This window comes from Tyto alba, unplaced genomic scaffold, assembly GCF_018691265.1.
Source record: "Tyto alba isolate M040663 unplaced genomic scaffold, T.alba_DEE_v4.0 Super-Scaffold_38, whole genome shotgun sequence".
Lineage (NCBI taxonomy): Eukaryota > Metazoa > Chordata > Aves > Strigiformes > Tytonidae > Tyto > Tyto alba.
This window is the reverse complement of record NW_024881313.1, coordinates 37,310,344-37,336,692: the sequence shown is the minus strand read 5'-3', so window position 1 is coordinate 37,336,692 and position 26,349 is coordinate 37,310,344. Positions and strand designations below refer to the sequence as shown.

At 36.8% G+C, this 26,349-nt stretch overlaps 1 protein-coding gene across 2 annotated transcripts; it reads right to left on the bottom strand.

Moving 5' to 3' along the window:
* Positions 1 to 3,285: 3,285 nt before the first annotated feature.
* On the bottom strand, positions 3,286 to 26,090 carry GHRHR (growth hormone releasing hormone receptor). 2 transcript variants are annotated; one of them, XM_009970946.2, is made up of 13 exons: positions 25,956 to 26,090; positions 19,252 to 19,357; positions 18,539 to 18,646; positions 17,223 to 17,323; positions 14,039 to 14,136; positions 12,181 to 12,313; positions 11,131 to 11,284; positions 9,761 to 9,821; positions 9,586 to 9,655; positions 7,957 to 8,048; positions 7,112 to 7,241; positions 5,531 to 5,572; positions 3,286 to 3,408 (listed from the first exon to the last, which is right to left on the bottom strand). In XM_009970946.2, the coding sequence occupies exons 1-13, from the start codon at positions 26,007 to 26,009 to the stop codon at positions 3,286 to 3,288; spliced, it is 1,272 nt and encodes a 423-aa protein (XP_009969248.2). In that variant the 5' UTR covers positions 26,010 to 26,090. The 2 variants fall into 2 exon arrangements, with proteins under 2 accessions (XP_009969248.2, XP_032858759.1); XM_033002868.1 differs by lacking the exon at positions 18,539 to 18,646.
* Positions 26,091 to 26,349: the final 259 nt, after the last annotated feature.

Genomic DNA, 26,349 nt, shown 5'->3' with positions numbered 1-26,349 from the left:
AAACACCAAAACCACAACAAACAAACCAAAACTGGAATACAGAGGTCTTTAGTGATGTCATGGTGTCAAAAATATTACTTATTTTTAGGAATGTGGCAGGTGTCTTTGAAGGTAGAAGGAGAAAAGTTAATCAATGCCATACAGTTGGTTGTGATAGAATATAAAAGCCAAATCCAAGTGACTTAAGTTGCACCTAAGCTGACAGAGACCTGACAGTTGCACCTAAAACTGCTGATTTTTTTTTTTTTTTCTTCTACAGCCTGCAGTGAGATCAGCTCAGCCGTCGCTCCTGGGAAGCTCTGTTTTACTTCTGTCTTTATTCATTGCACTGTAAATCCTGTAGCAATTTGTACACCCTGGAATGATTGACCTTTAGGTCCATTTTCATTACTCTGGCCCTACTCCAGGTGAAAGTAAATCATACTTAGGAAAATTTTTTCTTCAAAGGTTAAGGAGTTTCTGCTACTCACTCTTTTCATACTTGTTTTATCAGACTTTGCATGTGACACAAGAACTTGCAGAAACATAATCTTGTGCAATAAGGGTGCACATGCTCCTAAACTAGTGTTAAACTCTGTAAAAATTATCTAAATTCAATGTAATTCCCTTTCTGAAAAACTGAATTGCTTATTTTAAAATTCTGCTTAACATTTTATATTCAAGATTGAATTTGCTAAAAATGTAATGTAGCCTTAATATTCATGCCATGCCTAGTTATAACCGATATTAATATTCTAATTAAATAGAGTAGTTTCTTCTGATTTTAGACACTTCTGTTTCCAGTTTCAGCTATTACACACGAAAGTATTCCCCCTATAGTGGTTACTTATTTCAGGAAGGAATTAAATGCTCTCTGGAGATTCCTGCCTCTGTTCATGTTAGAAAGAGCTGAGATGACTAGAAAAGGACAAAGACCTAGTGTTTGATAGACCTATTTAGGTGAAAATGTATGCTGCAGATAGCTTAATGCGGCCAAATAATTGTCCTTATTGTATATGATACAAAGCCAATGGAAGTTATTTGGACAGATTATCAGTATTCTTGGTTCTGAGGGATTTGGGGCCAAACCCTTAAAGCAGACTTCTATAAATACAGACAAGAGCCCTGAGAAGTCCATGTAATCATGTGCCTTCATCATATCTGTTACTAACATGTCCATTCAATGTCAGAGTCATCATGACAACAACATTTCAGAATTGTAGGACTTAATTACAAGACAGAAAATCCATTTGATACAGTCAACACTTACAAGAGTCTTAATATGACATGTTATATCACTGCTTGAGACATAGAGATGAGAAAACACCATCACTCCTTCAGAAATCAGCTGAGCCAGACAATGTTTAATCTATTTAGCACAAGAAATGATTTTATGTGTTTTTTATCACCTCTTCTTTTATTTTCTGGCTACAGAGTATGATGATCTTCAGAATAAATTTGCCAATTCACAGTTAATTACACAGCAACAGAAATGCAATAGCTGTAGGAAATTTTCTATCTAAGCATGTATAGTAGCGATGGGAAAAATTTACCTGTCTTAGTTGAGCTATTACTCTGGGATCCATTCCAACTGATAGAGATCATGATCTTTTGGAGGCTGAAAAACATCCATCTCCAGAAAAGAAGACTCATTCAACTGCCTCAACACTCATGCTTACAGGTTATGCCACTTTTTCACATTAGCTGAATGTTATATGACACTGAAAGCCATGCAAACGCATCTCAGTCTCTTACTTTCAACAGATCACCAGTTATTCAACACATGCTTCCATCCAGCTCACTTTAAATCCTTCTGGATAAAGGAAGGAAATCAATGTAAACAATATCTTGAACCCCACACTGCAATATATGTTCCAAGGAGTCACTGCAGAAATGGAAATAAACACCTTCTTCCCACTGCTCTCTCAGTCTCTTTTTCTACCCTCAGATTTTAATTCAGCTATTGCTGTATTTTTTCACAGACAGAAGAAAAACAAGGAGAAAAACACTTTAATTGTAAGAGGAAGACACCTTGGCAGTTGTTTTTTTTCATAAAAACTAGATGACATAACATTCTACTTCTTCAAGTTAGCTGTAATTACCTGGATATAGCAAAGGAAAAATGAAGGCAAGCCCACTTTTCTCTGCTATAATTTCTGTTGTTTAATTGAACTTGACAGCTCAATGAAATGTGCAGAAGAGCGGGGTAAAAATGTAACAGAGTAATAGCCCTCACTGTTTGGTACAGTTTAGCTTTCTGCACTCCTTTCAAAGCCTTGATGTTCCCCTCAGAGAGGTTAATCAATTCATTAATCTGCAGGTCAACAACCATTGGGAAAAAAAAAAAAAAAAAAAAAAAACCAAAAACAAACCAAATCAAACCAAACCAAACCAAACAAACAAACAAAAGCCCTCAAGTACAAACACCAGAAATGCAAGTTTATTTTCAAGCTTCTGAATGTTTTACAACACTAGACAGCAAAAACAGTCACATACAAGAAAATACTTATAAGTATTCCTAGCAGTCTCCTAGCCCATCTCCCACAGGTCTCATTATCTTTCTGTGCAAAAGCATGCTTTTCTTTTTAACTTACTTGCAGAAAGCAGTTATTCCTTAATAACTGTGTTATGGTGCCTTGTCCTTCCCCACACCTCCGCTTTCTGCTACTTGACTATCAAAAATTTTCTAGCTTGTAGCTACTGAAATAACATCAGAACATGAGAGTATATTGAGTTGTATCATGAACTTTGAATCTTTTTCTTCTAAATAGTATAAAAAGACAATATAGGAGGAATTTTTAGTCATTGCACTGCTGTTTAAAAAGACTTTTTGTTTCTTACTTGCATGTCTACTGAATCAAAACAAGGAACAAAGCCTGAACAAGCTGGATAGACTCTAGCTCCCATTGCATGAGGATTGAATTCCTGTTTACAGAGCTTGGTCATCTGTGGTGTCTCTGAAGTGTACTACTGTTGTCCCTCCTTAGACACATTATGCTATACAGTTCATCAGTGAAAGTGTACAGAAGCGAATCAAAAAGAGGTGACTTTTGTGTTTTCTGTGACTGTGCATATCAATAAGAGGGTTATTTTGTGTTTAGAAGGCCAGTCAGTTTTTAATCTGTCACTGTAATTCTTGTCCTGAAACATATATATAGTGAGCTGAACTGCTGTAGAAGTGGATCCTCCTCCAGTTTGCTCCAGTATAAACTGCAATCATTACCTTTGGTGGATTTCATTTGTTTGCTGTTTGCTTTTTTCCTAATCAGGCTTTACATGTGATTACTCCAGACCTTTAGTCCATCTTTAGCACACAGATGTGGTCATTTTTACTCCAGAACTAGATGGCACAGTCCACCTCGTCCTCCTCCACACTCGTATAAGTCCGTATCTGTTACCATGCCACCTCCTGCCAATTTCCGTTTGCACCTCAAAAGGAAAGGAGAATGATATTTTGTGGTCAAATACTGCTTGGGAGTAGACCAGTGGGAAGGAAGAAAGACAGAAATAATGGCTAGAGAAGTGTGAAATTATACACCTCAGTCCAAGTTAGTTCCTCTGGGCTCCCTGTCTAGCTGATAGAGAAAAGTAAGATCATCCAGAAAACGTTTCATCTGGCCTGTCTCGATATTCCCATCCCTCTGATGGAAACATCCAGTGTGGCTAGCTCAGAGTTGGCCTCCCATGTTGAAAAGAGTAAATGAACCCTACTCTTCCTTTCAAGAAGTAAGGACATACTTTATGTGAGTCTGCTCTGTTCTGTGTTCCTACTTAATAGCTATGGACCCAACAATCAAAGTTTATTATTAAAGCTGTCACACAGTTAAATGAATGAAAAAAAATCACAGTTCAATTTTTAACTTACCTGGTTTCAATTTCTACTTCAGTCCACCTTCCTCTGCTGAACTGAAAAGTTTATCAGTACTAAGTAACTTTCTACCATCAAAGTAGTTATACTTTGATATCTTTATGCATAGTCAAGTCATCTCACCTCAATCTTTTTCTGAAAAATGAAAGATCTTGAGGTCTCTAACTCTAGTACCATAAAATGTTTCCTCCACCACTAGAATATTTTCTCAGGTTTTTTATATATCTTCTCTCATTTTTTCTTAAATATCTCTTTGAAAATGTGTTCTGGTAATGGTTTCACCAACCTTCCCTATGCAAACATATTTGCTCCACATTGCTTGTTCTTCCTCAGTTGCTAAGGGACGTTGTCTTGTTTCCATCTGCTTCTAGAAAAGTATAAACTGCAGCAAGTTTCTTAATCAACCTTCACCAATTTGTGGATGAGAAATAATGTTACTATGTTATTGAAGATGGTGAGGGGAAAGCCATTGACAATCAGAAGTTTGTTTTCTGTTGTTGACAACTACATATACCATGCATTGACATGTTCACATAAACATATAGTGGGTCCAGACCAACCTAAAGCCTGCTTCCACATCTGATTCTTATTAGAAAAGGTGGTTAAATGGAAGGAAATTTCTAAACTGAAGTGTTGTATGTCTGGGATGTCATTATCGTCAAAAGAGATTAGGATTATTAATACGCTAGTGAACAGGAGTGTTAACAACACAAGCATCACTAGAGCAGTCAACAATTCATAGCCATAGACAACCAAAAGGCTAAAAAGTGTCAATATATTTGAAGATATTTGTTTCACTATTTCAGAAATCTCTGACAAAATTAAGCAAGTGTGGACTGTGTCACACACAGACAATGAAACACTATCTGAAAGCTTAATCAGCCCTAGACTTTAAACCTGGGAAATGGAGATTTAGTCAATGCATCCCAGGGAGTCTAGAGTGGGTCAGCTATCTCCAACACAGACAACTGGACTTGGTCATCTGAATATTTCACTGAATCTAATGATTAGGGAGAGGATTCATCTCGTAAACACACCTTTGATGCTCTAGGGCATTCCCTGTGGGGTGGTATATATGAAGCAGGAGTCTCCCTTTTTAGGAACTACAGGTAGAAACTATCAGACTCTTAATGTAATCATACTCTAAAATAGCCCTTTCAGCTACCCTGTAGTCAGGAGAGGGGGAAATTCCAGGGTTTCAACTTATTCTAAAAGATGGAGTATAAACTGTTATCTTTCCTATAAAATTAATTTAAGATGCATTCTTACCACAACACTTAGCGTATATAAGTGGACTTGGATACTAAGAGAAATTGAATGATTCTTGTCCCATCAACAGTAAAATTTTGACCATAGACCTTTAGTAAATTGAGATCTCTTTGCATCACTGCAGCAGCTTGTACTTTCAGGTCTGGACCTAGCATGGGTTTTCCAAGACCCACTACAGTACAAAAATGTGCAGAAAGGATAAAAAATGCTTGATGGAATAGCAAAGTAGTAAAAGTTCATTTCTCCACTAGATGGCTTCATTCCCATGAATATAATTGAAGTGAAATTCATCCTCATTGATTCTTATGTTAACAGACAATCCTAAGAAACTAAAAGATTTGTTGTAGGAAAGTGATTATTAACTCTATATATCTGCCAGTGAAAGCAATATGGTAAAGTATAAAGTTTCCTTACCTCTTGGTTCAGGAAACAGTAAAGAACTGCTACAATAAATCCCTGATCAAAAAAAAAAAAAAAAAAAAAAAAAAAAAAAAGCGTTGAGTGTTAGCACAGTTTGAAAAAACCATTCGTACTATCTGATTTCATAATGGTACTGTGTATGTGAATTAAGTATCACTATAGGTTGAAGGTTTACTATAAATTGGAATATTCTTTATGTATTTCCAATAAAGATGATCAACCAGATAATCAACTAGTTAGCAATATTTCACCAAAATCAGTAATGTGATATGCATTCACAAGAACAGATGATATGGCAATTTTTCCCATATTATGTTTACAAAAGTATGGTACATTCTACAGCAAACACACTGTGAACTAATTCTTTACACAGTGTAAATCAGTAAGAGAACATAGACTTCATAAGGAGATCCATGTATGGAGTTCATACACCTTTCCAGTCAATTTCTTTGTCTTTGCAGTATATTAGATGAGATCAAATTCTGGTCTATTGCATACTTTTGTTAAGATTCTGAACTGAGATAAACCCAAGAAAATTCTAGGAGGTCAATGGACCTATATGATCAGATACCAGCTAAACACCTCACCCTTGTATTCAGTTAACTTAACCCATACACTGTTAATTAACTCAATGAAGGCCAGCTCCAAGTACGGAAGGTCAGGATTAAGATGTGCAGGGTCTATTGGACAGGACTGACACAATGGATTCAATCCTCAAGAGGACTAAATCAGCACAACTTCTGGATTTTTGGAGATACTTACTGACAAATGATGCCATGCAACAATTCAACGTGATATATGCTCCTTTGTGAAGCTTTGTGGGGTTTGCCACAGATAATTCTTGTAGACCATGAGGTGCAGCACAGGCCAAGGGAAGAAAGCAAAGGGCAGCTGGGTGTTGCCTTGCTCACAGCTCAGGTAGCAAAACTACCTGGAGGGCAGGTCAGAGCAGCCCCAGTAACTGTTGTAGTTGGCACCAAGATCAAGTTGTCCATGCCCTGTGTGTCACTTCAGAGCAGCTGGGGGCATCCAAAGTACACCAGACATTTTTCTCACCCAGGAGGGAAATGCATGTAGCATTCCTCAGGGCAGCAGTCTGTACGGGGCTGATTTGTGCACCAAGCACTATCTGATGTTTATATGCTTGCCTATGAATTTATTCTTTGTCAAAGAATTAACAAGGGGTATGGACCTACAGCTTCGATTATCCCTGGATAATTTGTCAGCCCAAATCAGCTTGATCTTTTCAACAAAGTCAGGAAAGATATGTGGATTGCCACTGGTAGCAAAGAAAGTTTTCCATGCTCAACTTTGACCCACCACCTGATTTACCATGCATATGAAAGACTTGGCCTTGTATTAGCAAAATCTGCAAATATCCAGTCTACCCTACAGCCAGGTAGGATGTAGGTCACATGTTTAGTTATTGTAACTCAGCAAAGAACCATGAACTCTGTGAGGAGACACTAGCTTTAGGATCCAATGATTTTTTGTGCAATACTAGTTGTTATGTGGACACTAGATTAAATTAGAATATCTACTAAGAAGGAACCAAAGCCTCTGCAGTCATTTTACCTGAAAAGATCCAATGCAGAGCTCTAAGTAAAGCCGAACCCCCAGGCTGGTGTATTCCGGAAGAAAGTTGAAGACAATATAATGTGTGCCAAATAATGGTATTAGAAGCAGAGTTGACCTTGAGAGACGTCTAGCACAGGACATGAGAAGTAAGATATTATTATTTTCTTGAGTAAAGACTAATGCATGCCATCTGCCACAAAAATGAACAGAAATTAAAAAGAGGATCTAAATATCTACACGTAAAGTTCATATGTCTCGGGACTATGGTACTGGGCAGAAAGCATAATGATAAACAAGTTGGCAATAGATGTCTGATGTTTGTTGCCTTATTGGCAAGACCATGTTCATGGCTTTTCTTACGGTATTTTGGTGTTCTGTCTTCCTGAATGAAATTATAGTTCAGGAAAACACAAAGGAGTAGAACATATTTTGTCTCATTGGAGCCATTGAAAATTTGACATTTTTTTGTAACGGAATACAGAGAAAGTAAGATGCAGGTTCCCTTTATAGTTCACATACAGGAAAAGACATCTATATAGGGAAATTTATCCTGTTCTAAATCAGAGATCTAATGTAGATTCCTAGTGTCCTTACTGACTGTAACTGGAAGGTAGAAATCTGATCTGAGTACATCATGGTTAGATGGCCAATATTAGGTGAGTTGAGTCTCATCCTTTGACTAGTTTCCTTGGGAATGGGATAAGGTTAGGAATATCAAAAATTTAATGCCAGACAAACTGAGCCTGTATGTGGCACTGGACAAATGTTTCTCTGTTTAGAAAAAAATATGTATGTTTTTATTATTACAATAATTGGGATTTTTTTATTATTCCATATATTACCTGTACTGAGAAGAGTTATTGAAGTTGATTTGTCTAGGGTCTAGCTTTTTCAGCAAAATTCTGATGATGTTGATAAATAGGACAAAATTGACCTATTCACAATATTTGGGAGAAAAAAAAAAAGGTTAACTTTCTAATGTAAAACGTTGTAAATTTTTTTTTTTTTTTTTTAGTTATTATGTAATCTAAACAGTTTCAATGAGACCAGTGTAAGACTATTAATATAATTCCTGTTGGCAACACTCAAGCATCTAAATAGGTTGCAATCCTTCTTAAAGAAATAGTTGAAGATGAAAACTTGAGAATTTGACTTTGTTAAGCAAGATATTTTTGTCAATAGCTTGTGATTATTTTTATTTTTTGTATCTCATAATTTTAAATCTCTTGAGATGGATATTACATGAAGTTCTGGCTAATATCTTTAAAAATTATTAGTAGAATTCAGGTGACTAAACATAGGTATTTACAATGAGATGCCTGCATCTGAGCTGATCATCCTGTTTTCCTTTTGTAGCCAATGAAGAACCAGACAATATAGTCAATATAGCCTTAGATGGAGTTGGGGACAAATCATCTCCTTCAAAGGTAGACATCTATAATGTCAGATGAATCACATACCAGAGGTGTGTATTTCTCATCGTTGACTCTAAAGAGAATTCAAGAACACTAGATCTAAAGCTAGCTAGTATCAATCCTAACTTACAAAACAAATTTTCTACAATTACAGTTTGGCACAGATTTACCAAATTCTGTGAAGCCACTCAGTTTTCCACAATCAGAGAATTTCTCCCTATGCGTTTTTATGTCTGTACACACCAGCTCTTCTTTAGGTGAGATTGAATGCTTAATTTTGCCTAAAAGTGTCCACATTTTACCAGAAAATCTGATCTAATTTTACCATCAGGGATGCCTTAAGTACATTCTGTCAGAAAAACCATCACCAAAATCCCCTGAATCTCTTGATTTCAGATGTGGATGTCAGTTGAGCACTAATAAGGTGAAAAGTAATGGTGGTAGAAGGAAATGTAATATTTTGTCAAAACATGGCAAACTATGACCAGAATTCAACTTGAGATTCTTCACTCACATTGTTTGCATATATATGAATTATTTGCATGCATCTGTCCTCCAATTAAATTAAGTTTTTAATAGGTGGTGTTAAGGTCATCCATTAGCTGTTTTCTTAAGCACCACTTGGGTTTAATGACATATGGAGTAATTATATATGATAATAATTTAAAGTCCATAAGTTTATTCAATAAATTATTATTGCCTATGAACAGAAATTTACTGCCCTTGAAAGTTTGTATTAAAATTTACAGTTGATGCTGGATTCTCAGGCTAAAATTTTGTTTTCAGATATTATAAGAAAGGTTTATCCACTCACCTGCTATTAATTTCAACCAAACTGACAATTTTATGAAAGATTTAATTTGTTTGAAGGATGTTTGCTTTGAGGGGGTGATAGTTCTATGTCTCTTTTTAGTTTGCACTGGATATAGACAAGTTTACAGCAGAAATTTTACCATTCCTTTTCCTTATTTCAAACAACATTTCAAACAATAACCACATTTTAATTTAAAAATCTTTTTTCTTCTAATTAATGTTGGCAATCTCGGAAGTACCTACCCCAACAGAAATTATAATAGGTCCTTTGATTAGCCACCAGTAAGGAGAGCCTTGATTAATATCCCAACATCTGAGAAAATAACAGTAAGTTTAGAAAAAGACGTGTACGTAATCACTGCAATCAATTAAATATATAACCCAAGAATATAGAATAATGTAGGAAACAATGACTTACGCTGTGTCTTCAAAGTAGAATTTTGTTAATATCCATATAAGAGTGAAAAGTGTTGGAAAACCTGTCAGACAGTTAAACAAAATCTATGATTGTCTAGTTTCATAAATTAATCCAAATCTTGTCCACTGAAACTCTGCTATAATACAGATCGCTTATTTTCAGAACTGGAATTACCCTTTGTGGCCTGTTCATTTAACAGGAATTGCTTTAAACTCACAGTATAAACCTAAAAAGAGATCTCTTAATACCCATTATGAAATGAAATGAAGTATGACATTGACTGTTTGGTGGTCGTGAATCACTGTGAAGATGTAAAGGAACACAGAAGCTACCTTATGCATGATATAATTTTGCCACAGAGTCCTGAACCTGCAACCTCTTACTAATATGAACACAATTCACCTGTGTGATCTCACCTGAAGTTATCACTTGCATGCAGACAGCACATTAAAACCCAGGTTTATATAATAAACATGTTTTTTTTTTTACATGACAAAATATTGGGGAATAGCAATTACCAAATCTTAAAATAATAGTAATATTAGCACTTTACAAACACAGAATGTGATGCAACCTACCCTAAACCTTCCTAAAATAGCACTTAAAATCTCCTTAAAAGACCAAAAGTGATTCAGTTTTCTCAGTTGTCAGGACCTACCTTAACCTTTGGTGGCAATATGCATGGATTACCTCCCTGAACTGACCAAAAACTCCCCTGGGCAAGTGCACTCACCTGCCATATAGTTATTCTTTGTCTTTTTCTTTTACACAGCAACTTTATGTGGGCAGCCACTTTATTTCTGGTTTCTAAGTCACCACAAAAGTCTGAACAATTAGATTTATGTCAGACTACAAAAAAAGGATTTGAGATGTCTCAAGCCGGCACTGTTATTTAGTGGATAGAGCTCCTTCAGTCATCCAATTGCCTAATGCAAAAGATGAGCTATAGAAATATCAGGACTACAAGAATGCCTCCTATGATTCGAGTTGGACCCATTCTCAGAAGAACAGTGTGTGACTATATTCTACCTGAACAGGAACAACATACACCTAACTTTGGTATTTGTGATAACTCCTTAAAGGTATCTGTTTTCTGAGGGTAGAAGAAGGTTAATTGGACTGGATATCTCCTTCTGTGGGTTCCCAGATGTTCTTCATTTTACACTTATTTGTAGGGACTTTAATGTTGTACTTTTAAAAAATTTGGTTGCTTCTCACTAGTATGGATGGAAAAATAAAATCAAAGCAACGTCCAAGTTAGTCAGTTCAATTAGGCAAATTAGATTCCACACCCAGTATTTTTAATGGGATGGATAAAACCTTGTTTAACATCTTTCTTTTTATTAATTTCATATAAAAGCCTTACTTACCCCAGCCAAAGAGAACAAGCCACCAAAAATATCTTCTTCCATGAGAAAGGGATGAGAGCAGTAGAAAATTTAGGTAAAGAGCCTCTACTAGCAGCCACATGAAATTGGTCATCATGAAGTAGTGACAGAAAACAACAGAAATCTTGCATTCAGTCTAGGGAACAGGAAAGTCATAGTTTAGGCATTACTTGTGGGTACATGTATTTGATTTGCAGATGTATTAGGCATCTGTAATTCTGGCTGAGATCTACAAAGAATGAGATCTCACAATTACACACGTTTAAAGGGAGAGCTTCAAATGTAATATGGTTTTTTGGATAGTAAGACTTTAACCATCAAAATACTTTGGAATCTTCACTGTATTTTGTTTTATATCTCTATGTTAGATATACAGCTTGGTCTCCCAAGCATGTGATTTCTCCCACAAATGCAGTGCCTTCAGTATATCTTATAGAAGTAGAGTTAAATGATCCATAGCCCTTTGACAAATGTTCAAGGACCCACTTTCCTGCTTGTGCTCAGTTTTAAATTTTTTGTGCAGTCATGAGGAATGCAGAATAAGGATCCCATAAACCTGTGTTTGAGAATCATTGCCACATTCTCAATATTTGTGGCTGGATCGAAAGTAAGTTGATTGCCTAGAACCTTGAATGTCTCCTGGTTTACAGTTCAGGGTTTCCATCAGAACGTGAAATCCAACATTTCCAGAAGAAAGGTATTTCAAAAGCTGTGTTATGAGATACTTAAAGATCTTCAATTTTAGGCTTCAGATTATAGAAGTACCACAGTGTAATGATACTACTTTTTTTCTATGTCAAAGTCTATATCTGATTTATAGTACTACATAAATCAGATCACAAAATGATGCATTCAGAATGTAAAAGGTCATGAGGTACACATGGAGGTAAAACATACTGAATAAAAGAATTATATCATTTTCATTACCAGGTTAGATGGAAAAAAAAAGTAAGTAGTAAAAAAGAGCCATGAAAACAGAAACCATATATAGATGGTATGCAAAAACATCAAGTAACACAGTGTCCTGCTTACTGTAGAGAAGCTGCAATGATCAATGTCTTCCTCTTGGAAGAGAACAGCATCCTTAATGAAAATGGCAATAGCTTTTAAGATAAATGTAAAAAAGAGCTGTACATGGATATAATTTCTGGGACAGCGAAGCCTCCTGGAAGAAAAGAAGAGATGTCCTCCTGAGGTCATTAACTGGCTTGTGTTGGCAGTAATTAAAATATACAATAAGCCCTTGTTTCATCTCAGATATTTTTAGGCATGTATAGAAAGAACACTTTAATCCTCTGAGGTCTCTCCAGGTAGGCAGAGATAGAAATCTTCCTTATGTAAAACAATTCACCCACAGTCTGCACCTTGATCCCCTTCCTTGTTAGGTGGTCCCCTGGTAATGTTTCTGGTCTGTCAAATTTCAGGAATCTCAGTTTTAGTTTGCATTCAATATACCTGAGCCAGGCTTTTGGTTGGCATTATTTCTCGGCCAAAAGAAACCTGCATTTGAGGAATGATCTTTACTGGTATAACTCTGACTATGGCTAAACCACTTCCAAGAACAAGAATGCAGAGATATGCTGGACTAACTAGACAGTTTTCTCAATGAACAGGGTAATCATTACTTAGCAAAGGTTTCTATATCCAATGCCATTGGTGAGTTAAATTGCACTAAACCCCTTGTAGATAGGTTTACCCAGAACTAAAAAACTCTTCCTTAGTTTACCAAAGTTACTCTTACGAATTAAATGAATATATATAAGAGCTTTAAAACAATTTGGCACATCTACTTTAAATTCTCAGTTAATTCAGATTAATTTTTGACTATTAAATCCAGGTTTTTGGAGGGGTTATATAGCTTCAACTTTCTGTTTCATTTGGAGCTGAAGATTTTAGCTAATACACAAAGACTTCCATTAAAAGTTGAATTACATCTAGATCCAGTGATCTCAGGGTCACCTAATCTTAAAGCTCACTTACAGTGTACAGAATTTTATTACTGAACTCAAATGCCAACTCCATTGTTAACTACAACTTTTTCCTCCTTATTGTTAAGACTCTTTATTTCCATTGTTTCTTTCTTTCCCCTTATTTGGGCTGGTTTGTTTTCCTGAGGTCAGAGTGGATGTCAATAAACATATCCGTTTACTTCCAGACATGTGCTAGGAATCAACAAAGGTCAAGAAACTTTCCCCTGAGAAACCTGCTTCTCACAGCATAATAATAAAATTCTGTTCTTTTTTGTCTTGCAGAAATATAAGAAATAAACAAAGATTAATAAAATAAATCCTACATGGCAGCAAGCGTCAAATCTGTTACATTAGAAAATAAATAATTAGTTTTACTTTAGATACTCTAAATTATACCTGAAAATGCCTAACAGCTGGATAGTTCAGTAGGAAAGATCTTACCAAATGCAGCCAAAATCAGAGCCTAACTTTCAAAACATGTCTTTAATTGTATATGTTTCAATAGTAATATATACAGTGCCATAGGAACATTGATCCAGAATCAAGATCTTTCTGTATATTCTTCTTATTAGTATAAAATTCATTGAAGCCATAAAAGGCAAGTTTATAAAAACATATCTTAATTCCAGCTAAGGCAAGCAAATTTATCTATTGGTTATTTAGGATCAAAGTGAGTTGGTGGGTTTTGCCAATAGACACAGAGTTTACTTCCTAGTTTTGATTCTTGTTATGTCTGGATCTCTCTGATCACTTTTAATTTCTAGCCTCAAATTAATATAATTAAACCAATATGGTCCAAAATTTTTATTTTTATTCTTCTGGATTTCTATCTATACTTTATTATGTCTAATATTGGCTTATACGGTGTAAGATACTAAGAACTGTTAAAGGAATTTAGGTTAGAGGATAATTTTACATACCTGAATGCAATAAGAACTGTCACGGCAATAATGAGTGAGGTGATCGATATACTGTATCCTACAGTGTAGATTATCTTTATAGTAGAAAAGTAGGATTGCTATAAAAAAGGATAAATATTTGTCACATAACTTGCAGCCAAATGACAGCTGTTTTACATATTCTGGTAGTTTTGCTTTGTTTGGTGTTTCCAATCTGTTCACATCCATGACTGCCTTTTTTCTCCCTTTTAATCCCACAGCAAAATTCAACTGAAATAATTCATTGTATTTCTTGTGTGAAGACCCACTCCATAGCTATGTGGATACAGCCCAGTCTGCTAAAGAAACATGTATTGATCAGGATGGTTTCAAGCTTATTCATAAAACCATAAAAAACCAAGCCAGTCTTCTGAAAATGCATTGTAAAAATTTATGCATTTTTATAAGCACTGCATTCTACACTGTGTTTTCTCCACAACAGTAGCAGGACAATCCTGCCGACAGATGGCTGCATGATGAATACAGAATTCTGTCAGCTTTTTTTTTACATTTCTCCACTTTCCTTCACTCTGTTTCAGTACTTACAATTTTGCTGTCTATTCTTTCTTTCCATTTTTATTGGGTTGTTGGTTGTTTTTTGTTCCTCTTTTTCCTAGCTGCCAAACTCAATTGTTACTCAGTCAGAATGTCAATCAAATTCCATTTCAATTTAAATTGATCTCTGAGTGAGAATAAGGTGACTTCAGCTATCACATATGAAAGTATAAAATGGAATGAATAAGTTCTAGGCTGAAAATCTTTCCCTTCAATTTAACATGGTCTGTCTTTTGGGTCCCATTTCAATGTTTTTAAATCTTAAAATCTATGCAGCTATGAAGAGCATTGCTACAGTTCATTATGGGGAAGGGCAGATATTTGTTTTGAGCCTTAAGTATAACTTAAGTCATTATAAGGTTAACATTGGGTAGGATTTATTTCATTTATTTTATGTGCTTAGAAATTAGCTGTCCAAGTGTGAGCAGCTGAGTCTATAGTAAAATGAGCAGTGTAGACCATGACCTCAGGACTATACTGTTTAATTGTTAACACAATCCTGTTTCTTCTTCTGCTGTTTCTTTTCTAGTTAATGAAAGGAAACAAGCACCACCAGAAGACAATTCAAGTCATTGTAAGATGAGACCTTATCACTTTCTGTTAGCAAGAAAAAGGATCAATCACTACACCTGCCTTAACAACTGCAGATTGTTAGGTCTGGTTTAGTAGAGCAGAACATTTGGTGCTGAGGACTCTACATCCATGGTGTGTGCATTTCTGTCTAGCCATAGTCTAATCCAGTGGGCTGAAATTTTGTTATTGATCAGAGCTCACTAAGTGCACCCTGCATTTGTCTTCCAGGTTAGTTTTGTCCATAGGAAGCTAGATTTCCCTTTCTGAGAGCACCCCTCATTATAATTGCAGTCAGTGGTGATAACCAAGAGATTTCCTTGACAAGCTCACACCTGATTTCGACCAAAGCACTAATATAGGTCCACCGTGTGGTGATTAGCTTAGATTTACACAATAATTTTTTGAGACTGTTGAAGTTAAATATTGTTGAAACCATGCACAGTGTTTTTTTCTGTCTGGTGGATGAATTGTGAATTGCTTACAATTGCCCATGCACCTGACTATGCACAAGTCCAGCCAGAGCTCAGAGAAGTCCCTCCGGGCTACAAAACTAGCCAGTAAGTCTGGAAGGCACCACTCCATAAGAAACATATCAAAGCTGTGCTAGGCTGACCTTAGTTGGCAACCTCCACTTACAAATCAGAGATGAAAAACACAGAAAATAATAAAATCCTTAAAGTGGATAAACCTACAGCTGAGGAATTTACCTTGAGGTAAAATGTGGGCTATTACTAAAAAAAAAAATAAAATCCATAGACTCATTTAAGATTGATTTTACACCAGAAATGTAAGGAAGCAATAAAAGAAAGAAAGAGAGAAGAGTTGCATTTCAGTGTAAGAGTTTATTTATGCAGAGGAACAGGTACTGTGGCTTAGAGGATGGAAAGGAAGTTTGAACTAAACAGCATGACAGTAGTCAGTATAAGAAGTAATGAGAAGACAAGAGAAATCTCCCCATTATGATACAAACTAAATTCTTTCCAGCAAGTTGAATGGACTTCATCAGCTACAGTGTAAATGTTCTTTTCATTCTCTCTATAGTGGACAAAAAAGTACAGTATTCACCAGACTTGTATAAATAAAGAAGTGCAGTGTTTAGACTGTACAGAGAAAGGGTAGAGATCTAGCATTAGACTACACAATCACTTAATCACTTAAAGTGATTTCCACCTTCCTTCTCTCAGTTTTAACATAGTGGAGATTTCTTCAGATGCTTTCCACTGAGTTATTCCTCATTTTCTCCACAATAGCTAATAAGACAGCAAAACCCAATCACAAAAAAGGTTTTATGTAACCATAACAATTTTCAGGTTTGTGGTATTTTCTATTAAAATGTGATATACTATTTTGGCTTGCTTTTCTCTGGAAGAGGAGTTACAGGAAGCTAAACACATCTATGCAATATGTTTGTATCCTTATTAGTTGGAGATCAAGTAATACCTTTTCCTTGTACATATAACCTCTAAATCTTACAAACTGTGCAAATGTAGCTGAAGAAGTATGACAAATTTCAATCTGCATTTCAGAGATGGATATTTTGAAACCTTTTTTATTTTTTTTTCCCTTGTTGAATTATATATATTATGCTAGGTGGGATGAGAATCCAGAAACCATTTTTGTCTTTAGGTATTGCTGAGTTTGGAATAGTGGCATTTTAACAGCACGTTTGCTGTACTGATGCTATGATGTCACAAAATAATCTTACTGACTGATATTATTGAAATGTCTTAATTCATATTTTATGAACATTTTGTGATATATCTCTTTCTGTTATATCTGTGAGCAAGTTCGACAGAACTGCATTATTGTATGGAATTTGCAGCTGGATTTATTTTTATTATACTATTACACCTGAATAATAAAACATCCTTAGTAATTCTCTGAAATAAGAGACTAGGGTAAAATTTGAATTGCATTCCATATTTGGTAAGAAATTTCAGCTTCAGCTGAGTTTCCTTCCACAGTGGTCTTTCAGGAATAGAAAGGAATCTCATGACGTCAGCAAAACACTCACATATATTTATTTAATTAAACTTACTTCTTCAAGTGGAATCTCATCTTCTACTGGACAAGCAACATGATAGGGAGGGAATGGGTTAGACCAGCCTTTCTTTGTGCAGTTCCTTTTCACTGTCCCAGCTGAAACAGAAGCACTTATTTTTTTCTGATTTAAAACCAGATAATACAGAAAATAAAAACCAAGAGAAGACCTATTGCTGGTTTGAAGGCTATTCCAGGAGGAGAGGATAATCTCCATTAGCATCTCACAGAGTTGATATGAAATTTTCCAGGTATGCATTCAAGTAGTCAGATACAAAACTTTTTACTTTATCTGGAGACAATGGGAAGAATTGAGAGAACAGAAATTACAGAGTTAGAGATGGGAAGAAGTACGGAAGAAACCATATCAGGGACACGGAGGTCCACTGAAGAAGATTGGGAAGCACTGCTCCATCAGACTCCTGCCTTGTTCATCACTCACCCTTCTATGTATCCCTTCTTACTCCCACCTTCCTTGGGGCTTACTTTTTGCAGATCAGAGGCAGGAATACGCAGTTTATTCTGTGAGGATAGCACATTTCCATTAAAAGATTTATGAGTCTGATGAAGGATAAATAAGAGAATCCCAGGGCAGGAAATGAATCTGCACAGATGAAAGGGATTTTCCTTATCCCTCATTTATAACTAGCATGTGTTGGGTGAGGCAGAGGTTGGGCTTTGCAGTTTCTTTTTCTTGTGGAACTGCCAAACTTAGGTCTTTCCTGGAAGGTCATTTCCTCCTTATGGGCTTGCAGTTTGTTCCTAGCCATATTCACCCACAGAGTAAGCAGTCACAAAGGCATTAGTTTACACAGTCTTGCTTTTGACCCAACACATATGCTACTTCAATGACAAAATTCTGCTTTGTATTTCCAAACTTGGTCTTAAAGAACAATCACATTATTCATTCCTCTGCCTTTCATTTCATTCCACAGTAATCAGTGCATAAATCTCATAAAACCCCATGCTTAAATTCTGACCTAGACAGCACCCCATAGGAGCTCTGTAGAAAACTCACTCAACGAGCTGATCTGAAAGCTTATGGAATTCAATGGAAATCACTCTATTGATTTCAGTGTTCTTTGGCTCAGGGCCTCATCACAGATTATGGGATTATATCCAGTTATGGATAATGTTTAAAATATGAGAAGAACTGCTAAGATCCTTCAGATTCTACTGAAATATTTGCATTGATGCTCTGATCCAACTAGAGAGCAGGAACTTGTAATGTTTGTTCGTTACCTCTCATTTTTAGAAATGCTTTTGCCTGGCATGCAACACAAAAACAGGAATATAACCATGATAGTACATCACCTGGCTCCTTCATGAAGTGAAAGAGGATGTTTGGACATGGTAAGGCAAGAGTTTCTCCAGCATCTGCCTCTGGCCAGCACAATAATTTGTCCCAAGTCGTCTTGCAATCTCAGACAGAAAGTGAAATATACTTTTAAGCATAACTAAATTTGAGCAAAATAAAAACCCAAAACTTTTAAAACTTTTCCACTCCAATCCTTACATATCTTATAAAAATAGTTGAGCCACAATTTTTATTTTACAGTGAGAAATAAACACCTCCAGAAGACTATTTAATCTGCTTTATTTAGAGCCCTGTGTTAGACTGGTATGAGTTTTCAGACATAATACAGCAAATTAAAATGTTTTGTGGAAATGAGAGTGAGAATAATGTTGTAATTAAAACCAGGTTACATTACTTGTTAAGGGGTTACCCTATTTTTAAAGATCAACACACCCTCACACAGTAAGCATGATGCCATGATAGCATCCAGTTGGGAAAGGAATAGGACAAGGATACAAGGTTTCACTCAGATTAACTATCCATAGTTGCATGTGAAAAAAATGTTGTCAAGAATTGAAAGGGCATGGAGTAGATGGAAGAAGAGCTGACCAGAGAACAGTGACGTGGGACAATAAGTAAAATACTCAGACATGAACATTGGCAGCATGGCTGTCCTGACTGACAGAGAGTTCCTTCTCTCTTAATCTTTTTGTCCCTCACACATGGATACCTGCTGGTGTTGCATTTCCGTGCTCTTCTGGGTCCTCCAGACATTCAGCCTCCTTTTTCTTCAGCTCTGTCATAAAATCACATTCTGGGTGGACATTCCCAGCAACCTACAGGGAGAGAGGAGTTTCAGCTGATTACTGAGAAGGGGTTGGGTAGTGTCTCATGAGACATTAAGTACAGACCCACTTTTGCATATATCAAGGCTGTGTTAAGGACATAAAATGCTAGCTTAGGGTTTAGCAGTCAAAGGGTGCCACTGCCTCTGCACAAATTGCAATGATTTTGGCAGATGAACCCATCTGAGCTCTGTCAAAAACAGTTGAGCTGTGCTACTTTACATCAGAACAAATCATTAGGTTTGGAAAAAGGCTGCTACAGCTCTGTACTGGAAAGGTTATAAGATTTCTCTGGTTATGTTCATAATGAAAGACTTCTAAGGCCTGTGTTTGAGTGCAGGACTCATTTACACCCTAAATTTAACCCCTGCTAAATCTGGGCCCAGGGAGACAGAGTGCACTTTGACAGGCTCCTTTCCTGAACAGTGAAGGACCCAGCAGTGCAGGGCATGATGCAGAGCCCACCAGCTCCTCAGCACAGGCATGCCTTTGTCAACCTCTGAAGGAACAACATCTTGGAGCCACATACAATTACTGCAAAATTGTCTTCAAAATGAGCTCTTCACTCCAAAAGGAATGAATCTGTTCTGTCCTTTCCACCATCTGCCTTTCTTTACACGGGGTGGGAGGCAGAATTCCTTTGGAAAAAAACCTCTGCACCAAAGCATTTGTTGGCTTTGTATGCTGGTGCAAAGAAAAAATTGGCAACCAGTGTTTTAACAGCAGGAACCTTTTATCTGCTTTATTCCTTGCTTACATGGACACCACAAGAGACTTAGAAGTCATCCAGAGTACTTTGGCCACCAAAGGACAAAGTCGGTAGCAGGCTGTTACACACCACAACTGCTATGGGGGTACCCACTGTGCAGAAGTACACACATCTATTTTCATAAAGAAAGCAGTATGTGCCTTGTCCAACTGTAGCCATTGTCCCCAGTCCCAGGAGCCAGTTGTCATCAGTGACACTCTCATCTTAGCTCTATGCCCTTACTATTAGTGCCAGAGTGCTCTGTAGGTGTGAATATAGATATAGACACAGATGCACACAATAGAAAATAAACTCAGGATGAGACTTGAATGATGAACAGGTGGCTGGCATATGGCTCAGTTTTGTTCCACCCAGAGAACATTAATATTCAGGGAATTTGGAAAATAAATAGCTGGCTTTCAGTTCATTCAGAGGGCAGATCATATCCATTCTCATAATCTGGTGTTTCCCCTCCATGTTAATGTCTATATCTTATGTTGGTGTGCAGAGCATTTGAACTGCATATTGGCTAAGAACCCGAGGCTCTCAGGTTGCTGGAGAATACTGGATTAACTGCACAGCCTTTGCTTTTCTGGGGCTTGAACCCTGGCAGTTGAAAATGGCATGTATCTACATGTATGCCATTCAAGGAGATGCTCTGCTTTCCATTTACTGCACTTTTAGGAGGATGTAGTTTTCCTGCCAATGTGACAGACAGCACTGCCCTGGATCAGTTAAAGGCAACAATGAAAAGGAGGGTCCCGTACTCAAGGCTGAAAGAAGCTTTGTGTATGTGAGCAGAAGGTAACTGAATGGGTAGAGCAGAGGCCAGCCATTGCCTTAGCCCCATGAGGTGGTAATCTGATGTGTAGGATGCCTCAGTGATGTCAGCCCCAATCAGTAAAGATAAGTAGTCTAGGAAGCCCTTCACTAAGATACAGAATGATAGGCAGGATGACAGAAAATTGACATCTTTGCTCACTTGATATCTCCTCTCATGCCAACATATATTCTTCCTCCCTTATACTCACCCCGGACAATGAAAGTCATCTATGCTGAAAAACTCACTACCCATCATGTACAGCATTTATTGTAAAAAGTAGCTTTATTAGTCAGTAGAAAAAACAGTCAACACATTTACTGAAAAATTATTTCACAACATTCTCTTGGTTCGACAGACTGTGCCCAGAAAATCCTCAGTAGGCAGGAAATGTACCCATTTGCACGGTCCTAAATTATTTCTCCTGGCAAAAAAAAAAAAAAAAAAAGACTAGATTTTGCCTGTGAAAACTCTCTTTGCTCACTGAAATGTTCATGGCAAGAACAAAGATTGTTTGACTTATTCACTAGTCCAGGAAACCTTTATTTACTTTTTTCTTTCTAAGTCTCCAGACTCATGAGAACATTTTGCTACATACATCTCAAATATAAAGGTGAGGCTGATCAAGTGCCAGATATTTAAATTATTACCTCTTTCTTCGAGAAGACCTGACCTTAAGAGATGCTCTCACAATTTATATTCAAGTCAGTGCTAACCACTCCTTGAATAAATACTGAGTGCAAATTTTGCTATGACAGAAACTTGGGTAAAATAAATTAAGAATATTTATTCTACTCCTAGGCTGTGTTCTAGATATATTCATCCTCCTAGAGCATTTGACTACATCTAGTAGACCCTAATACTTTCCAAACAGCTCTGAATACTATTCCTAAACAAGGTGTAAAATCAGATTGCAAACTACTCTGAAAAAATCTATAGACTTGTTTAGTCTCATTTTCTACCTCCTTCTCTTCTGCCCACTTCTGGAGGCATGAAATTAAGAGAGAGGTATGAGCCATTCTTTAAGATGAGAATAAATGTCTGCATACATGATTCAGCTCCCTGTGGTGTCCACATCTACAGACATCATTATCTGATCTAGTCATCTTAGGTTCCTTTCATGAGAATAACAGAGAGAAGCTAGCATTTTTGTGCATAGATCAGTTGAATTATTTTATACATTTACTTTTGGATGGAATGAGCTGTGGTTTAGACTCAACTCGCTAGAACACCCATGACTGTTAAATCCATGGTGACTTTCTAAATCTGGGCTTCAACACTGGTTACATGAATACTACTTACTACAGCTACTGACATTATGCAGGCTTGTGCACAGATCATTACAGCACAGGTATTTTGTCTGCTGGTAATAAGACAAGTGTTTTTGGTTTGTAGGATCCCTAAAGAAATTAAGCTCCATAAAGACTTTTAGTTTACCACTTTGATAATTCATTTGTCTTAGTATCCTCCCTACAGAAACTCCCTTTGTAGCTCACAGATCAGAGAATCACAGGATGACTGAGTCTAGCAGGAACCTCTGGGGATGATCTAATGCAACTTCCCTGCTCAACACAGGGTCAAGTAGAGCAGGTTGTGCAGGTCTGTGTCCAGTCAGGTTTTAGATATCATCAAGGATGGGGACAACCTCTCTCGATAGCTTCTTCCAGGGCTGGGCTACCCTCACAGTAAAAAGTGGTTTCTTGTGTTTAAATGTAATTTTCTTTATTTCTGTTTGTACCCATTGCCTCCTGTATTTTCATTGCATACTACTCCCAGAGGACCATTCAGATTAACTAGGAGTTGTGCTGTCCTCAGTAGAGATACCTCTCTCAATGGACTAGAGGGAAAGTCCTGGATAACTGCCATTTTACACTAGGGTCTTCAACAAAATGTTTAATATTATTGTGGATTAATGTGGATTCTTCCATCACAGACAGCCTCTTGTTTGGTGTAGACGAGGCAAAACAGGAATACAAACTCAGCTTGTTTTTGGTTTTTTTGTTTGTTTGTTTGTTTTTGTTTGTTTGTTTGTTTGTTTGTTTGTTTTGTTTTGTTTTTTGTTTTTTTGTGAATTCTGGTAATTGGTAGAGGAAACATGAAACAGAGGTTCTAGAAGTTTTCATGGTCATGTGCATGCCTGAAGATGGACAGATGTACAGTACCACTTACCTGAGAGACATGTAACATATAGCAGGTGAGATCTGCAGGTGTGCCTGTTCCATAAACCTTTCTGAGTATCTACAACCATTTCACAAAGCTAAGTGGAACATACATGTCTGCTTTTAGAACTGTGCTCTCACCAGTTGAATTTCTCACATTTTTAAGTCTATTGGTTAAAATGTTTACATGGAGGGCAGAAAACCTAGATTCAGTTCCCTGCCAAAACTGAGAAGTTTTAAGTTGTTTCCCATTTTTCAAGGGAACCCGTATCCCAATAAGGCTTATTTAGGGACAAGGTTTCTAATCATTCAGCATGAAACCATTCTGAACCTGCACATGCAACTTTCAACAAAAAAGTTAGATGTGTCTGATGAATTTTGGTAACTGTTACCAGAACTTGAAAGAAGAGATGAAGAAGAAAAGAACAGATGGATGGTAATTTTGGAATGTATCTTTCCAAGTCCATGCCAATTTGAAGTTAAAATTTTTGAATCAGTCTTTTAAATGATTCTGTGATAACTATTCTTTGGCATTACTGACAGACAAACACAGGGCCTCTTAGTGGGCCCCAATTTTCCAAAAGCTTTGCATTCCCAGAACATCCATAACAATTCACTGAGCACATTGGCAGAGAAAATTCAACAGCAAACTCACTGGACAGTAGATACCTTTAAGGGACTTTGACTTGTGGAAGTCAGCTACACCTTTATTACCATGAGACAAAATAAAAGCATAATGGCTTAACTCTAAACTTACCTGCTGTCAGGATCCTGAGGGCCGTTGGTGGCCCTGCTCAGACTGCCCTGGGGCCTCCTCCTACTCTGCCCATGGATTCAAGACCCCTTTTCAGATCAGTTTCTGCCCCAACAATGCTGTATGATGATTGCAAGATCCACCACGGACCTGCCCTGACCAGTCATGGACCCAGCTGGTGTCTCAGCCTCACCTCAGCGCATCCTTGTCGCCATGGCCCCATCCGATCAATCTGGTCTGGATCTGGCCCTGAGTCCCCTCATCAGCCCTGATCCTGACCTCTTTTTGAGAGGACCATAACTAAAGTTTCAGGTTGTCCTCCTCAATAACTTTAGACAAAAATCTTACTGATGAGGAAAACTAAACTGCAAATGGAATAAACAGTGATATGTTCCAAATAAAGTATTAATTTGCAGTTGTTATACCCACCAGTTAATGTATTAAATGAAACTGTGGGTTAGCACAACCATTGAGAATAAAGAAAATTTCGACTCTTGCCAGAGGGCCCCTTCTGAAAGTCTTGTTAATATGATAAAAATAAAAAACTAAAAAAAAAAAAAAATCAACAACAACAACAACAAAAAAACACAAAAAAAAAAAAAAAAAAAAAACACAAAAGAAACCCTCTCCCAGATCAGGCTCTAAAGAGCGACATGAAATGTACACATAGGAAAGTAAACTTCTCTTTTTCTGATTATTCTTGATGTTTTCATAACATCATGTTAAATTTGCTGCTTGACTGATGCTTTTCTTCTGCTTTCTTTTATATACATCAGAATGGATCAATATTTGCATTCTTTTCACATTAGAGTAGGCACCACACAAACAATGACAGCAAAAAAATCTCAGTTTATGGAATCTGAGAGTCAGCCTCTTAAGCATTTAAAACCCCTCCAAAAGTTGAATTCAGGTCTTCCAGGGAAAGTATGCTATCAAGTTACATCAACAGTGAAAACAGATGGCTGTCTTTCTATTATTTTCTACTCAAATAAGAGTTGTTTACCTATCCTCTATTATAATAAAATATGCCACATACACTAGGAGATTTTTATTACACTATTACACCTAAACTTGGTTTTGATCAGTGCACAATCATATTATAACCAATCCAACTTTATAGAAGAAAGTACTGTTTCTCTTGGGTAAATTGGTTCTTAGAGATCTCCAGTGATATTTTTCACTATTAGCACTGGATCCTCATATTCTACTTACAAGCAATCATGCCTATCTGCTCCCATTACAGGGAAGCAGAGTTCGTCACACAGATGATACAAAGGAAACCGTAGCTTCACGTCAGTGAAAAGTCTTCAGTCATTTCAGTGTTTGATTTCTCTTGACAGAAACAAATCTGTTGTGCCACCCCTCATGAAATGTTCCTTCAGAGAAGAGATTCCCAGGGAAGAGGAAAGGATATAGGAGAAGGATTGCAAAAGGAAGATGCTGAAAATGTAATTACTCTCAAAAGCAAAGCAAATCTCCTTGCCCCACTTTTCACAGACATTTCCTGATATCTGCATGATCCTGAATGTTAGTTTACTAATCATTGTCCAAATCAAAATAGCAAGACCTCTAGGCTTTTTAATTCATCTGGATATTTCTAATTCTGTCATAAGCATCCCTACTGGTTTGACTCATTTGTTACCTGTAGCATCTCAGCTGCTCACAATTAAATAACATTAACATTACCAACAAGGCAGATGAAATTGTAACTAATAAGACTGCGGAATATGAAATTTAAGAATACTCTATCAAAACTCAGCTGCTCTGATGTAACACCTCTCCTCCAGTTTCTTGTTCTTTGTCACAGTCTTTTAAAGCCTACACACGTAAAAAGAGGGGTTCTGCCAATTATGTTGTTTCTCTTTAGTGAGTGTGTGGCAAGAAAGCAGTGAAATGTATAGATATATAGATCCTACAATGTGTGCCCCTTCTGCTGATGTTCACACTTTTCATAGCGTCTTGCTTTGTTTAACTAGAATCCAAAGAAAATAAAGAGAAAAAAGACTCATGCAAAATGTAAAGCTGCATCTGACCATCTGCTCTAAGAAGAAAAGGAACAATTATTGAAAAACAATGAAGGAAAAGCATTTTTTCATGCAATTACTTACAAACACTGCCAGACTCAGAGTGTACACAGCGCAGTATAAAACACTAGAGTTCATGTTCCAAAGCAAGAGTCAGACTTCACTTCTTTAGCCTTTCTTAGCATTTTCCACCTGCTTTTTGACTTCCCTTCTCCCGTCAGTTCCTGATTTGAAGCATTTATCTTTTTGCACAGAAGTGACGTAACAATACAGTGAAGCAGGAAATAAATATTAACAACTATCCAAGCTGTATCTAACCTGCTTTCCATCTTTTTGACTTTGCTGCATGCTTAAAGATTGAAGTGGATGAATTGAGTGATTGATCCCAGGATTATGGGAATCTTGTACTTTCTGGCAAGACCTCTGTGTCTTTCTTTGTAACACAAAATCATTTTAGGAGGATTGGACAGATCTAAAA

Coding starts and splice junctions, on each gene's coding strand:
- GHRHR (XM_009970946.2), bottom strand. CDS start 26,009: ATGAACTCTAGTGTTTTATACTGCGCTGTGTACACTCTGAGTCTGGCA. Junction 17,324..18,538: donor TCACTTCATGAAGGAGCCAG/GTGATGTACTAT, acceptor CTTCTGTTTCAG/CTGGGACAGTGAAAAGGAAC. Junction 14,137..17,222: donor ATGAGATTCCACTTGAAGAA/GTAAGTTTAATT, acceptor CCTTTTTTATAG/CAATCCTACTTTTCTACTAT.